At 42.6% G+C, this 20,278-nt stretch overlaps 1 protein-coding gene across 2 annotated transcripts in view; it reads right to left on the reverse strand.

The window, feature by feature from the left end:
• The window catches only part of dpf1 (double PHD fingers 1), a 42,741-nt gene extending 25,482 nt beyond the window's left edge, over positions 1–17,259 (reverse strand). The window contains exons 1-8 of one of the 2 annotated variants that reach the window (XM_053872828.1): positions 17,132–17,259; positions 6,495–6,524; positions 6,004–6,164; positions 4,550–4,657; positions 4,209–4,336; positions 3,495–3,584; positions 1,601–1,679; positions 1,377–1,508 (exon numbers count right to left, since the gene is read on the reverse strand). In XM_053872828.1, coding sequence (XP_053728803.1) covers positions 1,377–1,508; positions 1,601–1,679; positions 3,495–3,584; positions 4,209–4,336; positions 4,550–4,657; positions 6,004–6,164; positions 6,495–6,524; positions 17,132–17,244 — 841 coding nt within the window. In that variant the 5' untranslated portion in view covers positions 17,245–17,259. Of the gene's footprint in view, positions 1–1,376; positions 1,509–1,600; positions 1,680–3,494; positions 3,585–4,208; positions 4,337–4,549; positions 4,658–6,003; positions 6,165–6,494; positions 6,525–7,610; positions 13,168–17,131 lie in introns of those variants that run through there. The other variant, XM_053872827.1, reaches the window with a different exon arrangement.
• Between the last annotated feature and the right edge of the window lie 3,019 nt (positions 17,260–20,278).

Below are 20,278 nucleotides of genomic sequence, written 5' to 3' on the forward strand. Positions count from 1 at the left end.
GCCTGGAACGGATTGTGGCCGAGAACCAAGGTACCACTGTACATGTACAAACGTTGCCTTCCACTTTGTAACTCACAATTAATAGCAAATGAATCACACATTTTGTTTGTCACTTCAAGGAAGATTTTATCAACAAAAGAGGAGCCAATAATGGCTACAATGTTTTTCAACCTCTTCAGTGCCTCCGAGGTTATTCAAAAGAATGTTATTGACGGTATCTTTTATGTTGGCTTGTTGGAGTAAACAAATATTTGATTGGGGAAAGCATTATTGGCTCCTGGTGTGATGCTAAAACCTTCCTTTAGGTTACATTTAGACCAGATACAAAATGTGTGATTCATTTGCTATTCATCACGGTTCACTGAGCTATGGTGAGATTAATTGGGATTAAAATGTAATCTACTGACAACCCTAGTTTGTTTGTATCTTAGTGAGAGCAAATCTTCTTAAAACTTAAAACTTTTTTTCTTTTCAAATCTGTTTTTCAGTATTGCCTGCACTGATGCAGCTCATATAATTGTTCCTAATGACACACTTACGAGAAAGTGTTATTTTTGTCAAGTACTATGAGTCAAACCACGTCAAAGTGTTGAGTACAGCTCGGTTCCATTCCAGCTTTTCACATTCAGTTTTGTGGTCAGATATAGACTCAGTATAATAAGTACAAGAGAGTACCATAGAGTGAGTATCTAACACAGACACTTGCTCAGGTGATCTTGTCACTTGAAGGTTAACCCTCATCCTGTCAGTGGCTTGTTGACTCTGCCATGACAAGTGCGTCTGACAGAGCCACGGTTCATTTGCCATCATTACCAATCATTGTGATGAATGAAAAACACCCCACGTTATGAATGGCCATTGTAATCGTAGCCATTGCGCCATGATGTTGCCATCCTGTCGTCTCACTTCCCAGAAACATCAACTTCATGCACCACTAACTTTTATCTGGTGATCAGAGAGCTCCCATGAAAAGCAGGAAATAGACTGACATCCCAACTTCAGGAAGTCAAAATGACAATGACACAAACTTCCTTGTTAACAGTTAAATTCATGTGTTAATGACCCGACGAAATAATTCGCTTGTTTAATCTCCATCAATTCATTTACATTTAAAAGGTCACTGATACGTGAAACTGTATTTTTTTAATGAGCTGTCAATCCAGGTGATGACTGACTGTAAAGGCGTTTTCCAAATCATCATTCATTTTACTTCAATGTCTGCAGTTGTTTTTTTATTAATCCAATAACTTATTTGGGTCGCTTTTTGTTTTTGTTCCTGTCTTAAATTTGACCCAGAATGAACTCCATACTATGAACTCCAAAAATAGTCCATTTTCATTCTTCACATGGGAAATAAATTTGATATTCAGACTCACGCTTGTGGTTGTTCTTGCGCTGGAAGGGTAGTGTGTGTCTCTCCGAGTCTTCCTCACCCTCTTCATCCGCCAGGTGTGTGTGAGTGTAATGATAACTCAGTCCGGGACGGTTCTTATAGCGCTTGCCACAGACTGGAGAACGAGCATGTAAATATATATTTATCATGAAATACTTGCCTTGACTATTTGACAAATCCATGCTGATGGAAGATGAGAGAACTCACTGTCGCACACGTAAGGCTTGTCTCTGTCCTCTATGGTGGGAGGCTCTTGTCGCTTTCTCATTCCTCCTACCCCATAGGCCTGAAACAAAGGCATCAAATGTAGACCTTCAAAGACACAACCTTCACAGGTATACTTCCAACTTCTCGCCTCAACACATCACTTCATGCGTCGCACCTCTCACACACACACACACCCATGAACAGTCCCGCGCTTGAATTCTAATCATCCCTTCGCAGTGTAAAGCTTCACTTCCAGCAGGAGGGGGCTGATGACACCTAGCAGGGGACCAACAGCTCCAATTAACAGGCATGGCGTCTGCGTGATACCGCGCGACACCGGGAGTGTAAAATAACTTTCAAAATACATACTTGATTGTGATCCCATACGGGAGGACAAGTGTCTGATCTAATCAAGGTTGTAAAAGAAACTAAGTGTCGCAGCTTGACTTTAGTCTCAAATCAGACGGAGAATGTGAAAAACAGATAAATCAAACCTGGAAAATGAGAAGCCAACAGGAATTTACGCAGCTAAAATGGCGACAGCTGGTGGTGTCCTTTGATTTAAAAGTGGAAATATATTGACATGCAGCAGAAGTAGACTTTGTGTTACCATTTAACTCGACCTAATTTACTGATTTATGTGTCATTCAAAATAATATTAGACCCCTATGAAACATAGTGCGTTCACAACTGTCTTTGATTTTTAATACAGAGGTACCTCGGTTTTCGAACGTCCTGAAATTCGAACAAATAAGAGGTCGAACAAAAATTTCCCATTAATTGGAAAAATGGATTCAGATTTGGAACAAATCGCTTCTCGAACGGCCGTCTGGAATGGACTGTGGTCGAGAACCGAGGTACCACTGTATTTACATTCGAAGCGTAAGCCCCGCCCATTGATTGAACACTTTGTTTCATGGTAACTAAGATCTCGTTCGTACACTCTGCAGTGATTGGTCAGGAGGGAACCTTAAGCCCGCCTCTGCTGTCAGCTACTTTGAGGAACGCCTCCCACATGACACAGGAGCTTATCTCCCATGCTGCGTTCCAGCAGGAGTTGGCAGTTATCAAAGTCGGAAAACGAAGAGAGTGATGTCATCAAAAGTTATTCTCACATGTGCTTAGTTTGGAAACTTCTTGAAAAATATACTGCGTTTGCAACCAGAAAACACACATTTGTGGAATGAGTTTGTTTCTTACGCCGTATTTCATTGATTCAAAACTTCAGCTTCCTGTTTACATCTTGGATCGCATACTCAGGGTGGTGAGAATTCTCCCGTTTACCCACATGGAAATCCAACATCAGTTGGCGTCACAGAGGGCCAGTTCTGAGCACATCTGGAACACTCCAACGGCACACATCTCTAACAATAATCACTCCCAGCCAAAGCCCCACTTCCTCATCAGTCCAAACAAGCTGACCAGTAATGTCCTATCCCGGCGCTTTCTACACCACTGTTTGACAACTGGGGACTTGCCAAGAAGACAGCTGAGTCACTTTTTATGAACAGACGGGTTCATTTAAGCTACGTTGGTGATTGATATTTGTGATCACTTCAAAGCAGAACTGACTCACAGGCACGTCCCCCATTTTTTTCATTCAAGCAAGGATGCCATACCTTTGCAAACTTCAACTTGACACAACTGTGAAATTCAAACATTTCAATTTTGATGCCAAGCTAGGATATTAGTTTACGACTTATTATTGCAACACATAAATCATTATTCATCCATGTGAGTGAGGACACCATAGGTATAGAGTGCACACACAGAATGTGGCCTGGTCTTTTGCAAGCCTTGTGGAAAATGCATCGTGGGACCAAACACACCGATCAACACACACTTCTTCATGCTAACAGCCAGGTATGAAACTCCAGTGAAAAGGTGGGCGTACCCGTGCTTTGGTACGGTTCTTGCGTTTTGGGACATCTTCTTCCATCTCTTCTACTTCCAGCTCATGAGGAAAATCACCAACCAGCAATTTCTGCAATGAAAAACACATAAATTGTGGATCTTAAAGACATCGCTATACAAGTCTTTTAATCCTAGTTAAATATCAGATTAGATCACTTATCGCCACAGAGGCCTGGTCATCTGTGAACTGTCCCAAGCTATTTTCCCATACATATCATACTTTTGTCCTCACAAGTCTGTACTTGGAAATACATTTAAATTTCATTCAATTAAGTTTGTCGGTATAAAAACATAATCTTGATCCAAGACGTCAAGATGGGAACTCCAAGTGACTAATCCGTTCATGTGAGGCTCAGCTGAACTCTGTGGGCGGTGAGACGAGCAGCAAGTGGAGCGTCTCCATCCTCCTCTGGCTCTCCATTGAGAGGTCCAGCAACCCATTGATTCCCTCTCTGCTGGTAATCATTATTATTGTCTGTGTAAATACTCAACTTGATGGTCCACAGTAGTACTGTGGTGCAACAAATGCCAAGCCTTTTGTTACACAGAACCGCAAAGGTCGGTCTCTAAAGTACACAACAGGGGAGGATACAATCGACTAGAGGAATACAAGGTTCATGGAGATCACTGACGTTGAGGCAGTTTTATTTATTTATTTATTTTTGTAACATAAAGTGGGAAAAACCAGTCTCACCTGACACTCGCTCATTGGCTCTTCTTCCTTGGTTTCTACCTTCTTGTCCAGGGTTTCACCGGCGAGCAGAGACTCCAACACGGGACCGTCTGGAATACCACCTTCTTTTTTCAGGGAGGCTTCATAGTCTGCAGAGTGAGACAGTTCCAATAAGGAAGCACTCGGAGGATAACATTACATCTTGAGTTAGTTTAAGTAGGATACAGGACAAACATATAATAGTGGCAAAACTGAGACCACATATTTTAATATGAACAGGAAAATAAACAATGAGAGAATTGGTGATAGAAAATAGCTGTCTACTATTTAGTGAAAAACATAACATGCACCCTCCGCCTCACCAATCTTGAATTCAATGGGGACAAGACGAGGGTCCTCCAGGATGTTTAGCCGTCTTTTCTTACGCCAGCAGCGAGCGGGATATGTGTACAACTGACCCGGAGCGTGACCTGAAAGATAAAGAAAGAATTGAGATTTCTTTATACAACAACTGCATTCTTAAATGTACCAGGCAAAAGCTCCATTACTATGATCAAATCGCCTCTATGTATTAGGACTGTGGAAAGAAACTTGAGAGGAAACACATATGAACACGAGGAGACCATGTAAACAGCATGTTAAAAGGGTATTTTTGGCAGGTTGGCTCTGGACTCAAACCAGGAATATTGTTTTAGAAAGACATCTGAAGTGCTGACTGTCACTGCACAGTATGTGTGCACGATACAGTGTCATTAAATGGTGAAATGTCGATGATCTGCAAAGTGATGAGATCGTATCGAATGTCTTGGTCACATTCTATAAATAGCAGTTTGATGCTCTCACTTGACCACACACCTTCACAGCAGAATGATGGCGTGAACACCAGAGACTGTCTGCATCAAAGAGCTAACTGAGCCAATGGCTGACAGGAGTTTCATTTCACCTCATTGTTCAAAAGTCCCAAATAAATACACCCTAAAATGAAAACAAACAGAGCAAACTGACATAAAGAAAGTAAAAGACTTGTTGGGAAACTCCCAAAAACAAAAATAAAATTATAAAAATCAGGTAATTTATAAACTTCATGCAACCATTTGAGCATTTATTGTAATTTATTGCAAGTCTGATTCTGATCATGTCATATTGTTGTCGAGGTCTCACTGCTGTATTTTCTTGTGCAATGGCAATAAAGGCAGTCTAACAGTCTAAATTAAAATCTTGCATTGAAACTGTCTTTAAGGAGTGTTACATAGAGATGGTTTGGTTGCACTGAGAAGAAAAAATTAGAAATCGGGACTCAACAAAAGAATGTGTGTATGATATTTTTGCTATGTCGCCCACCCATACTTCACAGCAACAAGGAGAGTCAAATAATATATTTCAACATCAGCTAATATCACTGGGCTGAAATACAGTTACTTCTCCGGAGGCGTCCTGAGGTCATGACCACTGTGCTTGAACAACTAGAACCAAAGACTTTTGACAATCATTGTGCGTCTCATCTAAACAAATGCTCTGCTCAAACTGCCGGTTAGCTAAAGAATACCATATATTGGAAGAGGTGACACCCCACACAAGTCTTCGAGGTGTGTTTCTCAGGAGAAGTCAGTGCCAGAGGCGAATTGTTGCCTACAGGGGAGGCTGGATCTCTGCCAAAGCACACTCACGCTACAAAGGAAGACGAAGCGATGAGGAAACACCTTTGGGGACCTGTGATAAAAGTTTCTGTCTGAGTCTGAAAAACTTCTGGATACCCAGCAGGAGAGGCTGGTGACGTAGAGGGGAGCTTTTCAGGGAGCCATTACTGGACACGCACCTGGGCCACGGTGGTTCTTCTCCATCCAGATGTAGCAGTTGCTCTGAGCCACACCAGTCTGGGAGTCCAGGAAGGGGAGTCGCATGGATCGCTCCGCACACAGACGGGCATTGTAGCTGCGGCAGTGTTCAATGGCCTCCTTGTAGAACTCCTCACCGAGGCTGGGGGCGGAGAGAGAGGGGGGAGAGTGAGAGTTGAAGGACGAGAATGTAACATCTATACGCTGGAGCATGCGAACGGAGCTTTCTGGGGGAGTATCAGGGACAGGTGTAGGGCACCTTTTATGGGCCCCGGTCTGCGAGCGCCACACATTTTTGACACCCAGTGTGTGCGATAAGTGCTGTGCCCGTGTGTGTGTGTGTCCCATTAACAGGTCACAATGGACCTCTACAGTTGAGTCAAGTCACCTGTAGGATTGTGAGCTTTATTAAGATTCACTGCCATTTTCTCTCCACCACCCGCCTCTTTGTATTTCACTTCCTCCCTCTTACCTGTTCTTGATGACTGCACCTCCAGATTGCCTGCGGGCGAAACAAAAAAAAAAAGAAAATGAATGTAGTGAGTCACTCCTCCACCGCCGCCCTCCACTTCACTCCCTCGCTCCCCAACTCCCTCCACAGCATCTTCTTTTAAGTGCATCCTTATTAACTTTTGCTCCGCGTCCACATTGAAAGCACTTTTTTTTTTGCATATTTGCCTCATCTCTTTGTCTTCTCTCTTTTAATCGTTCTGCTTTGGTGTCTCAGCAGACATAAAGGTCACATGGCTGGAGACGGAAACATAACGCTCCAATTTAGAGGGATACACTGTTTCCCGGTCTACTCATCTCAACACAACTCTCGCCGGATCTGTCAGGACGACTGAAATATTTTAATATCTTTATCACATGAGTATCATCATAAACATGATGCAGCACTTTTTTTGTTTATTCTAACTTGCCAATAGTTGCACATGAGCTATCACTACAACAACCAGCTGACCTTTACATAGAGGCTCCCACTTTTTTTTTAACTCACTACCTCCAGGTTCAACTACCACTGAATCCTTTTTTTCCTGCAAATATTTACCAGTGGACCCGAAGGCATCGCACACCATCTGATCTTAAGGCCACATAGAAAATGACTGAATGAATGGTGATCATGGGACTAGGAACAGTTGAGGTAAAAGCTTAAACAACTTTTCTTATTTACTGCGTTTATGATACAAGTATGCGATTTTATTGCTAAAATAATGTGGATATACACGTAGCAGGGATCTCCCCAATGCTTTAAGGGTCCCCAACTCTAGGGTTTTCAGCCCCTCAGTTGACTTGGCTCACTTGATACAATCCCTAAACTTAAACTCTAGATTTTCTCTAGAAAGAATACAAAGAGTTGAGAGTCTATTGTGACCAAATACTGTTTTAATGTACTTGTTGTTTCAAGTTTTCTGTCCATTTCATACACCATCATAACCCATAACATGATGGTCCACTTCCTATTGTAGGGAACCTGTTATCGCCAGCATGTCCCATGTCATCAGACAAAAACATTCAAATTAACCTATTAAGTCATGGAAGTTCTTGACTATCAGAGCTTTGTATCCTATATGTTAGTTGTGCAGCAAACCTGTGAATTTGTTTCAAGCCCCACGACAGGTTGCCTCTTCTGAAGAGTCCGGCACTGATGTTAATCCCCAGAGTTAGATGTGTTAAAGAAGGTAGCATGACAAAAGTTCATAGAAGCATGGGCTCTTCCAAAAAAAATCCAACCCAAAGTCTTGGTTCTACTTCGCACATGTGCCAATGAAGAAGGTCATGTTGGAGGTGACGTAGAGCAGACCACTGCAGAGGCATGACAGCCTTCCATTTCTGCTTTTTTTCCCACCTTATCATAAAGTTTTGTGATTGTCTTTTTGAGTGACTTTTTGCAACTTTTTGTCTCAACATGGATAGCATATCAAGAAGTAAAGATGCAGCCAGGTAATTCATTTGAGTTAAAGTAGCCAAACCACAGTCGCAATAGAGCAAGACAGCGCTTTGCATTGTGTGTCGATGCTGAGCACTAAAGAAACCGTTGGAAGGTTTAGCTTCATCCAAACTGGACAAGGGTGGTGACTAGGGCTGGACAATTAATTGTTCACCATGAATTTATCGTAGAAAATTTCTGGTCAATGACAGCTATGCACCCTGTTTACAACTGGGCATGCCCCCCCCCCAACAGAGAGGTTCAGGTATTCTGAATCCAGCTCATGATGATGAAGACTATGTCAAAATATTGCATGTGAATACTGTGGTCGAAGGGGTGAGATCACATTTAGTCGAGAAAAATTCTCCAACAAAGCAGCAACAACGCTCAAAAGGTTCCATATCAGACATCTGAAGGAGCAAATCGTTGTTGCCGGCTGGAGTGAGTTTTCCGATTCATGGTTTAAAAATAATGTTTTAATTGCCATCACTTCAAAAAAGTCAAAACTCTCTTACTGGATTGGCTATAAAACCTTCAGGACTATGTCAGAGGGTAAGTGGGGGGGACCCCACCACAGTTTCAGAAAATTCTGGGGAGCACCCTGTTTAGACTTTGTTGGTGTTTTTGGCAACTTTCTCCAGGAATCACGGAGTGACTGTAGCATTAGCCACCTGTCAGTTGCTACACGGCACATGACGTTTCTCCCACTCGCTTTCAGTGCGCTGGAAGCGTAAATGATAACCAGAATGAGCTACGGCGGACACAAGAGCAGGACGGATGCAGCCAGTCAGATATAGTGGGGAAAAAGGCATCTCGTAAAATAAAAAAATACATATCATAATATTTTTTTATTCCATGTTGCAGTTCAAAACACTGTATTGCAGTATACTGTGTACTGTAGCATGACTCGCATCAACCTTTTCAATTACATGACTCATTGGCCCTTATCACTCCATGTGAATCACAGCGCAAGGGTCGCGCTGCTTCATCCACGCACAGAAAAAAAGTAATTACAATGAATCATAGTAAGATTGACCAGTGAAACATTTGTAAATCTAAAACACAAGTACATATGTACAGGTTTTATCAGATTACACAAACCGTATGGCTTTTGTCAGAGCTTCAACATTTCCCCACTGTGAGACAAATAAAGGACATCTAATCTAATCTAACTGTTGCAGTGCATTGTGAGACAGCAGGAAATATAAATGTCAGAGGCATATAAACCTTTCACTTGGCAAAATGGGGCAGGTAAATGCAATAGAAAAGGATAAAACTTATGCAATAAATGCAGGTTAAAGGGCTGTATTAATAGAAAAATACATATTGTAATGTTTTAGTAAGATGAGTTTTCAAAGAATGCTGATAAATTCAGACAACTCTCATTTAGTATGTTTATAAAAGGCGATAAATGTAATCCTTTTTGTTTTTTAAATCAAATGGATAAAAGTCAATTCTTATGTTGCAGCATCTTCTCAGAGGCCCACCTGTGACAAATGCTGCTTTTCCCAGTTATGATCCAGTGTTTTGGTGATGATGACAGTTGTTCACCGCTGTGTCTGACTCATTATACATCTTAGCAGTACTTGAACATTCAACAGACTGAGTGTGGAAAGCCCCAGTGACTATTATGACCCGAGATAAGACCAAACCAGCAGGGTGACCAAGGCACACGTCAAGTGGAATCTCCCGGTCTGGTCTCAAATGAGGACAAATCGGAAGAGTTTGGAATTTCTGACAGCTTGTCTCAAGCTCTTTGAGAACTTCTAAAATGAAGCTTTGCAGGCTGAAGACTCAGGTCACTTTTAAGGATGTGATCAGGGCAACAATGTTGGGGACATGCTGTACTCGAAGCTAATGCTGAGTACTCGACTTGATGGAAGAGAAAATAGTCGCTGAGTACTTTTAGGATATGTGGGGGAACAAAACGTGGTCAGGTCATGACACAAGCAGACAAGGTGCAGACCCAGAGTCCCCAGAACCCTCCTCCACCTGTTAGGGTGGAATACCCATGCATTCCAAGGTCAACCTAGAGAGATCCAGCATGTCTTCACTCTGGCCAAAGGTCAGCTCCCCTGTGGAGGAAACTCATTTGGCCACTTGTTCTTTCTATCTCTACCCGAATCTTGGAACATAGATCGATCCGTAAAATCAAGAGACTTCCAACAGAGCTTGTTCTATACTTGTTCTTCACTGACTCATGAACATGAATGGCAAATCCAACCTCAACAGGATGTTATATTATTCGACAACCATGGTCTCGGACTCATTATTTATCTGATGTTTGCCTGAACTGTTTGTCTTTAAGATTATATTATGGTCCACAAAAACCTTCAACCTTTTTCCAATATCCTATCAACAACTATTGAGTGCAGACCTCCGCCAAGCAGCTCATTTCAACCCATGTTGATATTGCTTTTTATCCGAGATTATGGTGCGCCATTTACTCTAATATCACGTCCTTCCCCTACTTCTCCGGTGCCTTTAGATGAGCCGGAATCAGTTGGAAGCCCAGGATCCAAAGTGATTGAGAGGCTATCATGACTGTATTTCATAGTAGCTGAAAATGTTAGAGCCAGAGAAAGGGAAATAAAGATGGAGCAGTCATGAAAAGACAGAAGCGCAAACAGGCACAAACTGTGGCGGAGCAGCAGAGAGCGACAGGCACGGTGGTGGGGGACCAGTGGAAAATGAATTTCCGTGCAAGGACACAACTCACTGAGAGAATTTGTCTTCTTTTGACTGACTGTCATGGTGAGAGGCCAGCAGACACTTGGAGGGCCGTGAAACCCCATTAGGTGCTAATAGATCTTTTCATTTAGCAAATTCACCACCCCATAAACAAACCACACACACAAAGGGCAATATATACAAGACTGCTGTGCTAATGAAAAGAGTAAAGGGTTGAAAAACATGCTCCTTTTATTAGCATTTCAAACATACAACAAAGTAACGGATGAGATTTTAGTTATATTACCGTTCCATATTTCAATTGAAAAAATAAAATAAAACAAAATAAATGATTAACAATTTCTATTGTGGCATACAGATCCTCAAAATAAATCACTGTCAGAAAGTCGAAATGTCTGAGGCCTGGTCAGTGAGAGACCAACTGAATGCTGTCAAAAGCGTTGTTTTCATGTCATTCATGCTTTCATTTCATCCACTCATCGGAGGCATAAAGCCCAAACAAGGGGTGCAGCAGTTCTTGATTCACCAAATATAGTCTCTTCATTGCTGGCACGTTTGCCAGCAACAACATTTGTCAACACCAATACCTGATTTTTTAAAAATAAATGTTGTGAACTTAAGTCCAGCTCTTTAGGAGAAGAGAGAAGCATTGCCATGATAACTGTGAGTCCATCCTTCTACCATGATTTGCCCTGGAGATACCCCAAAGAGAAGTCTAATACCCCTCAGCTCAACTATAACTGAGAAGATAATAATGGCCCTCTCTATACGCAGGGGCTGCTGTGAGCCTCTCATAGATGACTGACTCTATTATCTGCCTCCAACTTCAGCCTTCCCTCACCTGAGAACAAGATCACACGATACCTGAACTTCTCAATTTGGGAGAGGATTCCACTTCGAGGTAGCAGTGGGAATTCTCGGCCTGATGGATCCATGTTCTCTTGTCTTGAATAGGTCTCTGCATCTGTCAATGTGGATTTCCAACTTCATGTCACTTAATGGATTCAATATACCACTTTTTTCTCTCGCTAGCAATAGTGAATTCGCCCGACTGTTCAAGTTGTATTTAAAATTCAGTGACTGAGGTACTCGACATTCACTCGCCCAATTTTAAATGTTTACACAGAGCAAAATTGTCAACACCTGATTTGTTTTCTGAATCGAAGCTATGAGAGCGGCGGCGCTGTGGCCTGAAGCCAGCAGACTCCAACTGCCACGAGGCAGCTGGAAACCACAGAGAGAGAAACCACACTGCCCACCATCGCACCACGCAGCCGGCGTGTAAAAGCTGATACCTATTACAACGCATACAAAAAGAAAAAGATATGGGCTTCATTAAAAAAAAAAAAATCTCTTCTCGGCTGCTATTTTATCCTCTGAATGATTCCTGTTTAGGATTGTCTGAGCTGGCTTTGCATAATGGAACTCAACAGACTCACAAGTGTGGGGTATGTGTGGAATACGAACAGATTTAATAATCGCCTGGCACTGTGCCTACTTTTAAACAAACTGGGACTGGATTCCAATATTGTCCAGGCAGACATGATGGAACTGACAATCACACTGCTCCACTGTTGAAGGGCATAGCAGCACTGCAGCACACATGTGTTTGCACTCTCACACAAATCAAAAGAAATGGTGCAGATGTGGATGCTGCAAATGCAACAGCGCCTGGACTATCACTTGAAATGAAATGTCAGAGGCAGTGTTTGTAAGAGCACGGCTTCAAGAGAAGACTCACAAACGCCACACACACAAGGTCAACGTCCACTGCCAGTGGGTCATCAATGGCCCCACCCTCCATCAGCACTCATACTGTGTCATAACACAGTTACGTCAACACACTCTGTACAGTACACACAACACGCTGCAAACACAAACATCAATACTGGTCCACACTGTGATTAACCACAATTAACACCAACGAATAGGAAAGAGAGAGCCCCCCCTAGAGGTCAAATCCCATCAGTGGAGAGGCAGCCAAGGAGGGATGCTGAAAGATAACTTCACAGTCATTAAAATATTAACACCGAGGAAGAAAAAGCTCTGGATTTAAAAGGTGATTTCTCCTGAAATGAAATTAGGTAATTAAACTGCGCGGGAAATTAAGGAGTAAATGACTTAATGAGAGCTGAGGGCAGATTGTACTGAAACACTTTGTTTGAAAAAACCCACAGTGTAGATTACTGTATAGCTTCGTGCTGTGTGTCTTTATGTTTTTCCATGAGCTCCAAAAAGTCTTATGAAATCATTCTGTGCACCTGGTCCGTGCACCTGTCTCCTCCACCATTGTCCATCTGTGCAGTCACACTCACACACACACACACACTAGTGACAGAAACACAAACAGCTAGTGGGTGCATGTATATTGTGCTTTTTTAGCCCAAGGAGCTTTGTGTTTCGCTGTGTGTGTGTGTGTGTATTCGCATGTGTGTGTTTGGTAGAACTAATATCAGACGGCCTTTCTGTACAATACCACCCCTCCCCCAATCCAAGCCCTTCCATGACTGAACTCAACAGATTAAACTATGCAATATCACCCGAACCCAATTCACCCCTCCTCCTCTTCCTCCTCCACCCCGCCCCACCCCTCCTCTTATCCACACCGCTCTCAATTCAATTTCTTCCCCTCTCTCTTCACTCTCTCTCACAATTGAATTTTCCCCAAATATTTGCAATATATATATATATATATATATATATATATATATATATATATACATATATATATATATATATATATATATACCGTAGCTGGTAGATTGTCTTTCAGATTGAAAAATTAACCTGATCTGAAGAATTATTTCATTAATTGATGCATTTTGTTATTACGTAGTTCAGTATTTTTTCACTGATATATATTTTTCATTTTAATACTTTCATATTTTTCTGTTAAATTTCTCCCGAATTTTGAATGTACTCAAATATAATTTAGCGCTGAGGTTGTGTAGTATGTATTTCCACACAAAAAACGAAAGAAAAAAAAAAGAAAGAGGTTTTGAGTGAAACAAAGATGATCACAGAGCCGTGACAGACAGACAGATGGACAGAGGTCCCTGTGCAGTAGTGAACCTCTGGCGCCGCAGAGGCACCACAAAACCGTCAGTTTGTGATGACATGACATGAGATGTGACACACCAAAAGGCAGAGTGTGGAAGGTAGCACAACACTGCCATCTCTTTGTGTTGTGGTTTTAATGATGTGCAGTAGGAGGTTACCCGCCATGCCTGTGCTGGATTACTGACCAGCCTTTGGGCGGAGTTGTTTTATATTATTCTAAAATGGATTTGACCCTTTAAAAACACCATTGGGCTGTGTTTTTTCAGGTCGTATGCATGACTGGTCAGTTGCACCAGCCTTGGTATGCTCGTGCTTGTGCGTGCTTCCCTATCTGCTAGGTGCGTGTGGGTGTGTATAGCGCATAGCTAGCTGCAGTGGGTATTGAGGGCAGTACATCAGGGTAAAGCAATCTGCTTCAGAACAGCTCCTTCAGGTGAGATTTATCACCACTGCACTTGGCCTCTTATTATGGCGATGGATTCCCTTCCTCTGTGTCTTGGTTGTGCACATGCACCGGTGCATGTATTCCTAGTTTCTAAACCCCACCCTCAGCCCCGGCTCCGAGTCGGCATTAAAGTGTTGCAGAGGGCAGAAGACATTGGATTGTGTGGACCCCACCCTTGAGAGGACTCATGATAAGGATCACTGGCCATGCACTAGCACTTGGAATACTAAAACGCAGAGGAGATGTTCGGGATTGTTTCCTCTCACTTTCCTCCATCAAACCCAGTCCAAAGCGCACCGCAATCATTGGCCGAAAACCAGCCACAACTGGCAAAATTCTTGGCTGGGAATCAGGCAAAGTCCTGGTGAAGTAAAGCTGACTGACAGTCAGTTAGGTAGCACTGGAGAAATGGGTCATAGAGCTAAAAATACTTATCTATGTCGCTCTCTCTTAGTCCTTCTCTAACCAGTCGTCTGTAATGAAACAACACAAAGTAAAAGGGATGTACAATCTAAATAAGGGGATGATGAAAGCAGTGACTGAAAAAAAGACACCCTTAGAAACATCAGACCTAAGGCGTGCTTTAATATGAGAAAATGAAAATTAGGAGCGAGAAGAGGAATGATGTCGCAACAACACGTATGAATGAGAGGGTGTGTGTGTATACATATATATATATATATATATATACCACCGGTCCAGAAATGAGCTAGGGAGGAAATAAGAGGGAGATGTAGAAACGGGTGCTCAGTCTGAGATCCAGCCATCATGCCATGCTGTTTGCACACAGATCCAGTTATTGCATGAAACTCATTTAGCTCAGCTCAGTCAGGCAGGGCAGGAGTAATAATCTACATTGGCCCTGCAACAGTCACTGCCAGTGCCTCTGCACACCATCCTTTTCTAGACCACAGACAGCTACAGTGCACTGCAACATGAACTCAACAAATTCACTTCTTGAAATCGCTGTTACTCCTACTATAAGCAAATGTTATTCCAGTAATGCTGGACAAAATAAGGGAGATTTTAATGAACATGCAATCTATTATTCATGAAAATGCGTTCTATATTAAAAGCTTGAGGAACAGGAGAAACGCTTGCCGACATGCGATGGGAATATCCCTAAATGTAGTGGCATTTTGTGATGTAAAGACGTGTGGTGGGGGGTTGGGAATTAAGGGTAAAGCCACATCGGGGGCTCGTATGGTTGCAGACACACACAAAAAAAAACGGAAAAAGAGAGAGAGAGGGGGGTGAGAGAGAGTAATGGCTGTAGGAGAGAGAGAGTGACGGATGGAGAAAGTGATGAAGGAGGAGAAGGGGGGCAGAAGGGGTGATAGGAGGACAGGAGAGAGGCAGAGAGGAGAAACTGAGATTAAACGAGTCTCTAATCCAAAGGAGATAGAGAGAGCTGGTAGGGAAGTGCACACGAGATTGGAGCTCGCTCTCCTCACACACGCTGCAGTTGCACACGCAACATGCAAGTCAAGCTCACACTTGACTGGGCAACAGAGGAATCCAATTTACATACACAGAATTGGATTTCAAAAGGCTCCAGATAGACTCATGTTGGTTTCCTGTTTTCTGTCGCCAATACATAACACCTTCATTGAATATTGGAGAAGACAATGGAGGACGCGACGTTTACGTGATCATCACTTAAACCATGGAAAAATGGTTGGTTCAATTTGAAGTGGGTTATTGAGCTGTAACCTGGAGTGTAACGGATGGTATTCTCAAACATGAAGATCAGAAGCAAGTGTAAAGCCACCACCTCCTCACATACGCCCGAACAACCATGACAGCGAGGACATAAGAGCCAGCGACTTGCAGTTCACTCCAGGTAGAACATATGTGCTGTCATCTCCCATGTAGTATGAAATATAAGGCAGTATAATACACTTCAATGATAGGGAGTAGTACATGAGGCTCTTCCATGTGAGACAAACAATAGAAGCGAGACAAAAATTCATTGCTTCCATTCAATATGTGGCAGGAAAGTGAGTGTTGAAAGAGAATCAGCAGAGGAGCAAGTTGCTTCATCAGCCAGGTATCTGAGGACACCTTTAGAATGTTGAGCACCAGAGACTCACTGGTGCTATTTGTTGGGATGTTCGATCTTCACTCTGGTTTTTGGAGAAGCTTTGATCAGCTCTAGAGGTAAAGGAAATCTAGTTGCTGTTGCCTTCAGATCTGAAGTTCACGTCATGTTTGACTGGATGAAGCCATCAGGATGTTTCCATCGCAATGTTGCTTCTTTATTCACTCAAGTTTCCTGTGACCACCACTCAGGTCTTTTCATTAAGCAGAGTGCTCCACTAAAATGCCATCACAGTCAGAGGAGCACGCCTCCGTCCAAACACCAGCGCGCACGTCCAGCGCAGCCCTTCACGAAAATGTCGCCAGTCTCTGACAGGGCGCAGGTGAAGCCGCTCCAGAACGGCTCTTTTGTGCGCATCAACAGACTCCGGCGGTACATGACGTCTGCTCTATTGTGCCTTCTGTGGTTACATCTCTCCAAGTATCCGCCAACAGCCGTCTGCAGTCTGACAAAAACAGAAGGCAGACCCCGACATAAAATCCGCACAAAGGGGGTGAAAGTTCCCCGGTAAAAGCTACAGCGGTGACGGAGAACGTGTCATGATTGTGCGGTGAAAGCAAGTGTGGAAGTTAAACACCTCGCATGTCCCAAATCTGAGCACCGGTACAGTAAAGCCATCTAATCTCGCCGCCTCCAGGCCATGCCGACACTCCAGCCGGGCTCTGACCGAGCTCTCGGCAGGGACGCACCGGGTCACTCGGATCCACCTCCAGCATTCCTCCAGTCTCTCGCCGCGCGCGCCACCGAGCACGGACCTACCTTAATTTTTAACTTTTCCCCCATCCCTGTCCCTCCATCAACATCCATGCAGAGCATGTACCGACAACAAAGCTCAGCGCTGACAGCATGCACGGAGACGGTCTCCCGGGTGGGAGCAGTACTTACGATTTGAGAGGGTTCTGTACCGCTGTGGCCATTTTGATATAGTGTGATAGAGTGCAACACTGCAGAGCCCGGTATTGTACATGTAATGTAGCAGCTATTTCAATTTCATTCATTCTCAGGGGCTGCGGCTGCAGCCAGCAGCCAATAGGAGACGGGAGCGTCCGTGACTCCGGTGGGGAAGTGTAGTTTTTTACGCATGTCAACACCAGAGCAGCCGGAAAGGGGAGCACTACAAGTACCGGCGTGAGTAGCGTCGCTTGTGGTCACAGTCCCGCCTCGGACCTGAGAGGGCAAACGGCATCTCCAGCCTTAAAATCAGTGGAAAAATACATCTGGATTCCTGTAAGGGAACAGGCAAGATGGCAACCGGGTGATGGCTTATGTTATTTATAAACAAATTCTCAGATATTAAGTATATTTCGTGCATTCCTGAATACTATCTAATGAAATAAAAATCTCAGCATAGAATTGGCCTAATGATCATGAGTCAAACCCGAGGTGCGGGGGCCAAATTCGGCCGTTCAAGTCATTCTATGTGGCCCACCAGGGCTTTGGATTCACCATTTTAAATTCAATGTCAGTCCCACTTCAAACAAACTGTTTCATCTAATCTTGATTTTGGGGGGTGGGAGCAGAGAGAGTAAATAATTCTTATTATTTCTGCCCCCTTTTTAATGTATTTTCTTTACCCAGACAGAATGCTGAGTTTTCTAATGAAGTCCTGTAAGCAAACGTAAGTGAAGCTTGTTAGAGCACAAATGCCAATTGCTATAAGTAATAAATGTGAGTGATTCATGAATCTTGTTGACCATGTCTTTACATTTCTTTGTCCTTTGACAATTAAAGAACATTTTCCTTTAACTCTCTGTCACTACTTCTCATTCTTGATTGCTTTGTTTACGTGCCAGTTGGTGCCTGAAGTGCTGCTTCTTTGTTATGATAGGCTTCCTCTGTGTCATCTTGGAATTGAATTTCACAGGGGAGAGAATGTGTGTCTCTGCCTTCATTTCAAGGAATTTCTTTCTCATTGCCACTTGCTTCTTTCTGTCTCCAAAGCATTTCAATGTCAGGACTTACTAGCAGTTCTGCAGCAGACGGAGGGTATAAATGTCAACAATTTATCTTGACACTTCCAAAGGTGGAAGGGAGTTCAAACTATCAACTTGCGCTTCGATAAAAAATGCCTCTGTAGTTAAACTTGAGACAGATATCACGTTTGGTTTCTTTTTTCAGAAAGTCAGTTATAGGTTGCTGTATTAAAAATAATACTGTTTTGATCGACAGGGTAGTCAAAAGGAAGCTTCAGGTTAATCTTTTAATTTTAATTCTGTTGAAAACGTGAATGTGTTTTTAATAACAGGAAAGACTCTTGAAATGTAGGCCCATGTTGGTGACATGCATTTTTGTCAGCTTTTGATGCCAATAACATCGCCTAACATCTATGGTGGTGGCCATACCTCTGAAGGTATATTACTCACCTATTACAAAGAAATAATAACAAATGAAATAGTGATCTCTATTATCAGCCTGAACTGGTCTGAACACATAAACATATTTTATAAGCATGTTTGTGTGCAGTGTAGTACACAATGCAATACAGTACAATACGACTCCTACCTTTTTCATTATAGTTTTACTTGGAGTTTGTTAGACAATTCTCTTCCTAAGGTAGCTTTGTTTATGACCTAAGTTTTTTTTTCTCTATTACATGGCTGCTTCATAACACAGAGACTGTTATTACTGCAGGGATGTTGGATGGGAAACCAGAAAGTCACTAGTTTACCGCTGCTGCCAGAACCCAATGTACTAAACCCATACCAGTGGTGAGAGGAATACAGCACATAGGTCGGCATACTGCAGCCCCTAAGCACCTGGCCTTCATTTAACACATGTAAGTGGTGTAGAGATTTGTAACCCAACCCTCTGTTAGAAGTACTTGGATTATCTTGATGTGAGTTGTCTGTAAAAGCCTCCAGTAACTTGATTGGCTTGCCATGACATTTAATGAACCCTAAATTATTCATCAACCAGTGTAACTAGATAAGATTGGTAGTATAATTGATTCTGCCAGGCATTTGTCCTTGATGGTCTCAAAAAAATTCAGATCCTCTGTCAGACTCTTCCCTGTCTTCCTTTCTCCCTTCTTTTAGCCGATTCTATCTGTCCTTTATGCTTTATGTCACTTTTCACCCTTCATCTAGTTTGTACATTGTAGATTTTATATAGTTCATCTTTCATCCTGTTCTTTCTTCCATCCTTGTCCCTTGTTAGTTCCATTATATGTATTGATAAGGAAGGAAGGATGGAGGGAACTGAAGGAAGGAACGATCAATGCCAGAAACGATGGAGGGAAGCCAGCCAATATGGACCCTAAAGAATGAAGTATGTGCCCTTTTCTCCTTCAGATTACCCCCTCTTTCTTCTGGCTTTTACTCTCATTCACATTCCTCTTGTACCTTTTCCCCACCTTTAATTTTTTTCTTCCCATCCATTCTTATCCGTCTGTTTTCTTTCATTTTCCTTCATTATTTTCGTCCCAGCATGTATGCTTTCCACCTATATATATGTAATTGCCCTAAGCTGTTTGTAAAGACAAACATGAAGCTTCATCTTCCCCGGACTTTAATTCTCAATCATTTTAAGTGCAAATAAAAAGGAATTAGTATTGGAGGATGTGCTCAGGTGGAGCGGTGCCAGAACTGTCTAGGTGAAATGCAGAGATTCCTCTCTTCATGTCATGTAAGCAGCAGTGGCGCCGCCCTCAAGCCATTCAGTGACATGTGATATTTATAGATCTCTGCTAACAAATATTTAATGAACATTTGCAAGTCGCTCTGACAGAGCAGCGATGAGCCCGTATAGCACTTCAGTATAATTGGACAGTGGTTTATCATAAATCACTGTCATAATAAACAAGAATTTCTCAGTTGTTACAGGCTGAGTTGGGTCACATTAATTCAAATCATTCTTATTAACGTTTTGCTACAAGTGCCATGTAGCCGATAACAGATATTTTCGCACTAAATCGCCCTATAAAGTTTTCTCATCTGGTGTCTGTTATGATCTATTTAGCCACAAGATGGGGCTCGTGTGCACCCGCTGACGTATAGTCTTTGCGTCATGACGTCAGTCAAAGCGTCAGCCACA

This window comes from Synchiropus splendidus, chromosome 8 (assembly GCF_027744825.2).
Source record: "Synchiropus splendidus isolate RoL2022-P1 chromosome 8, RoL_Sspl_1.0, whole genome shotgun sequence".
Taxonomy (NCBI): Eukaryota; Metazoa; Chordata; class Actinopteri; order Syngnathiformes; family Callionymidae; genus Synchiropus; species Synchiropus splendidus.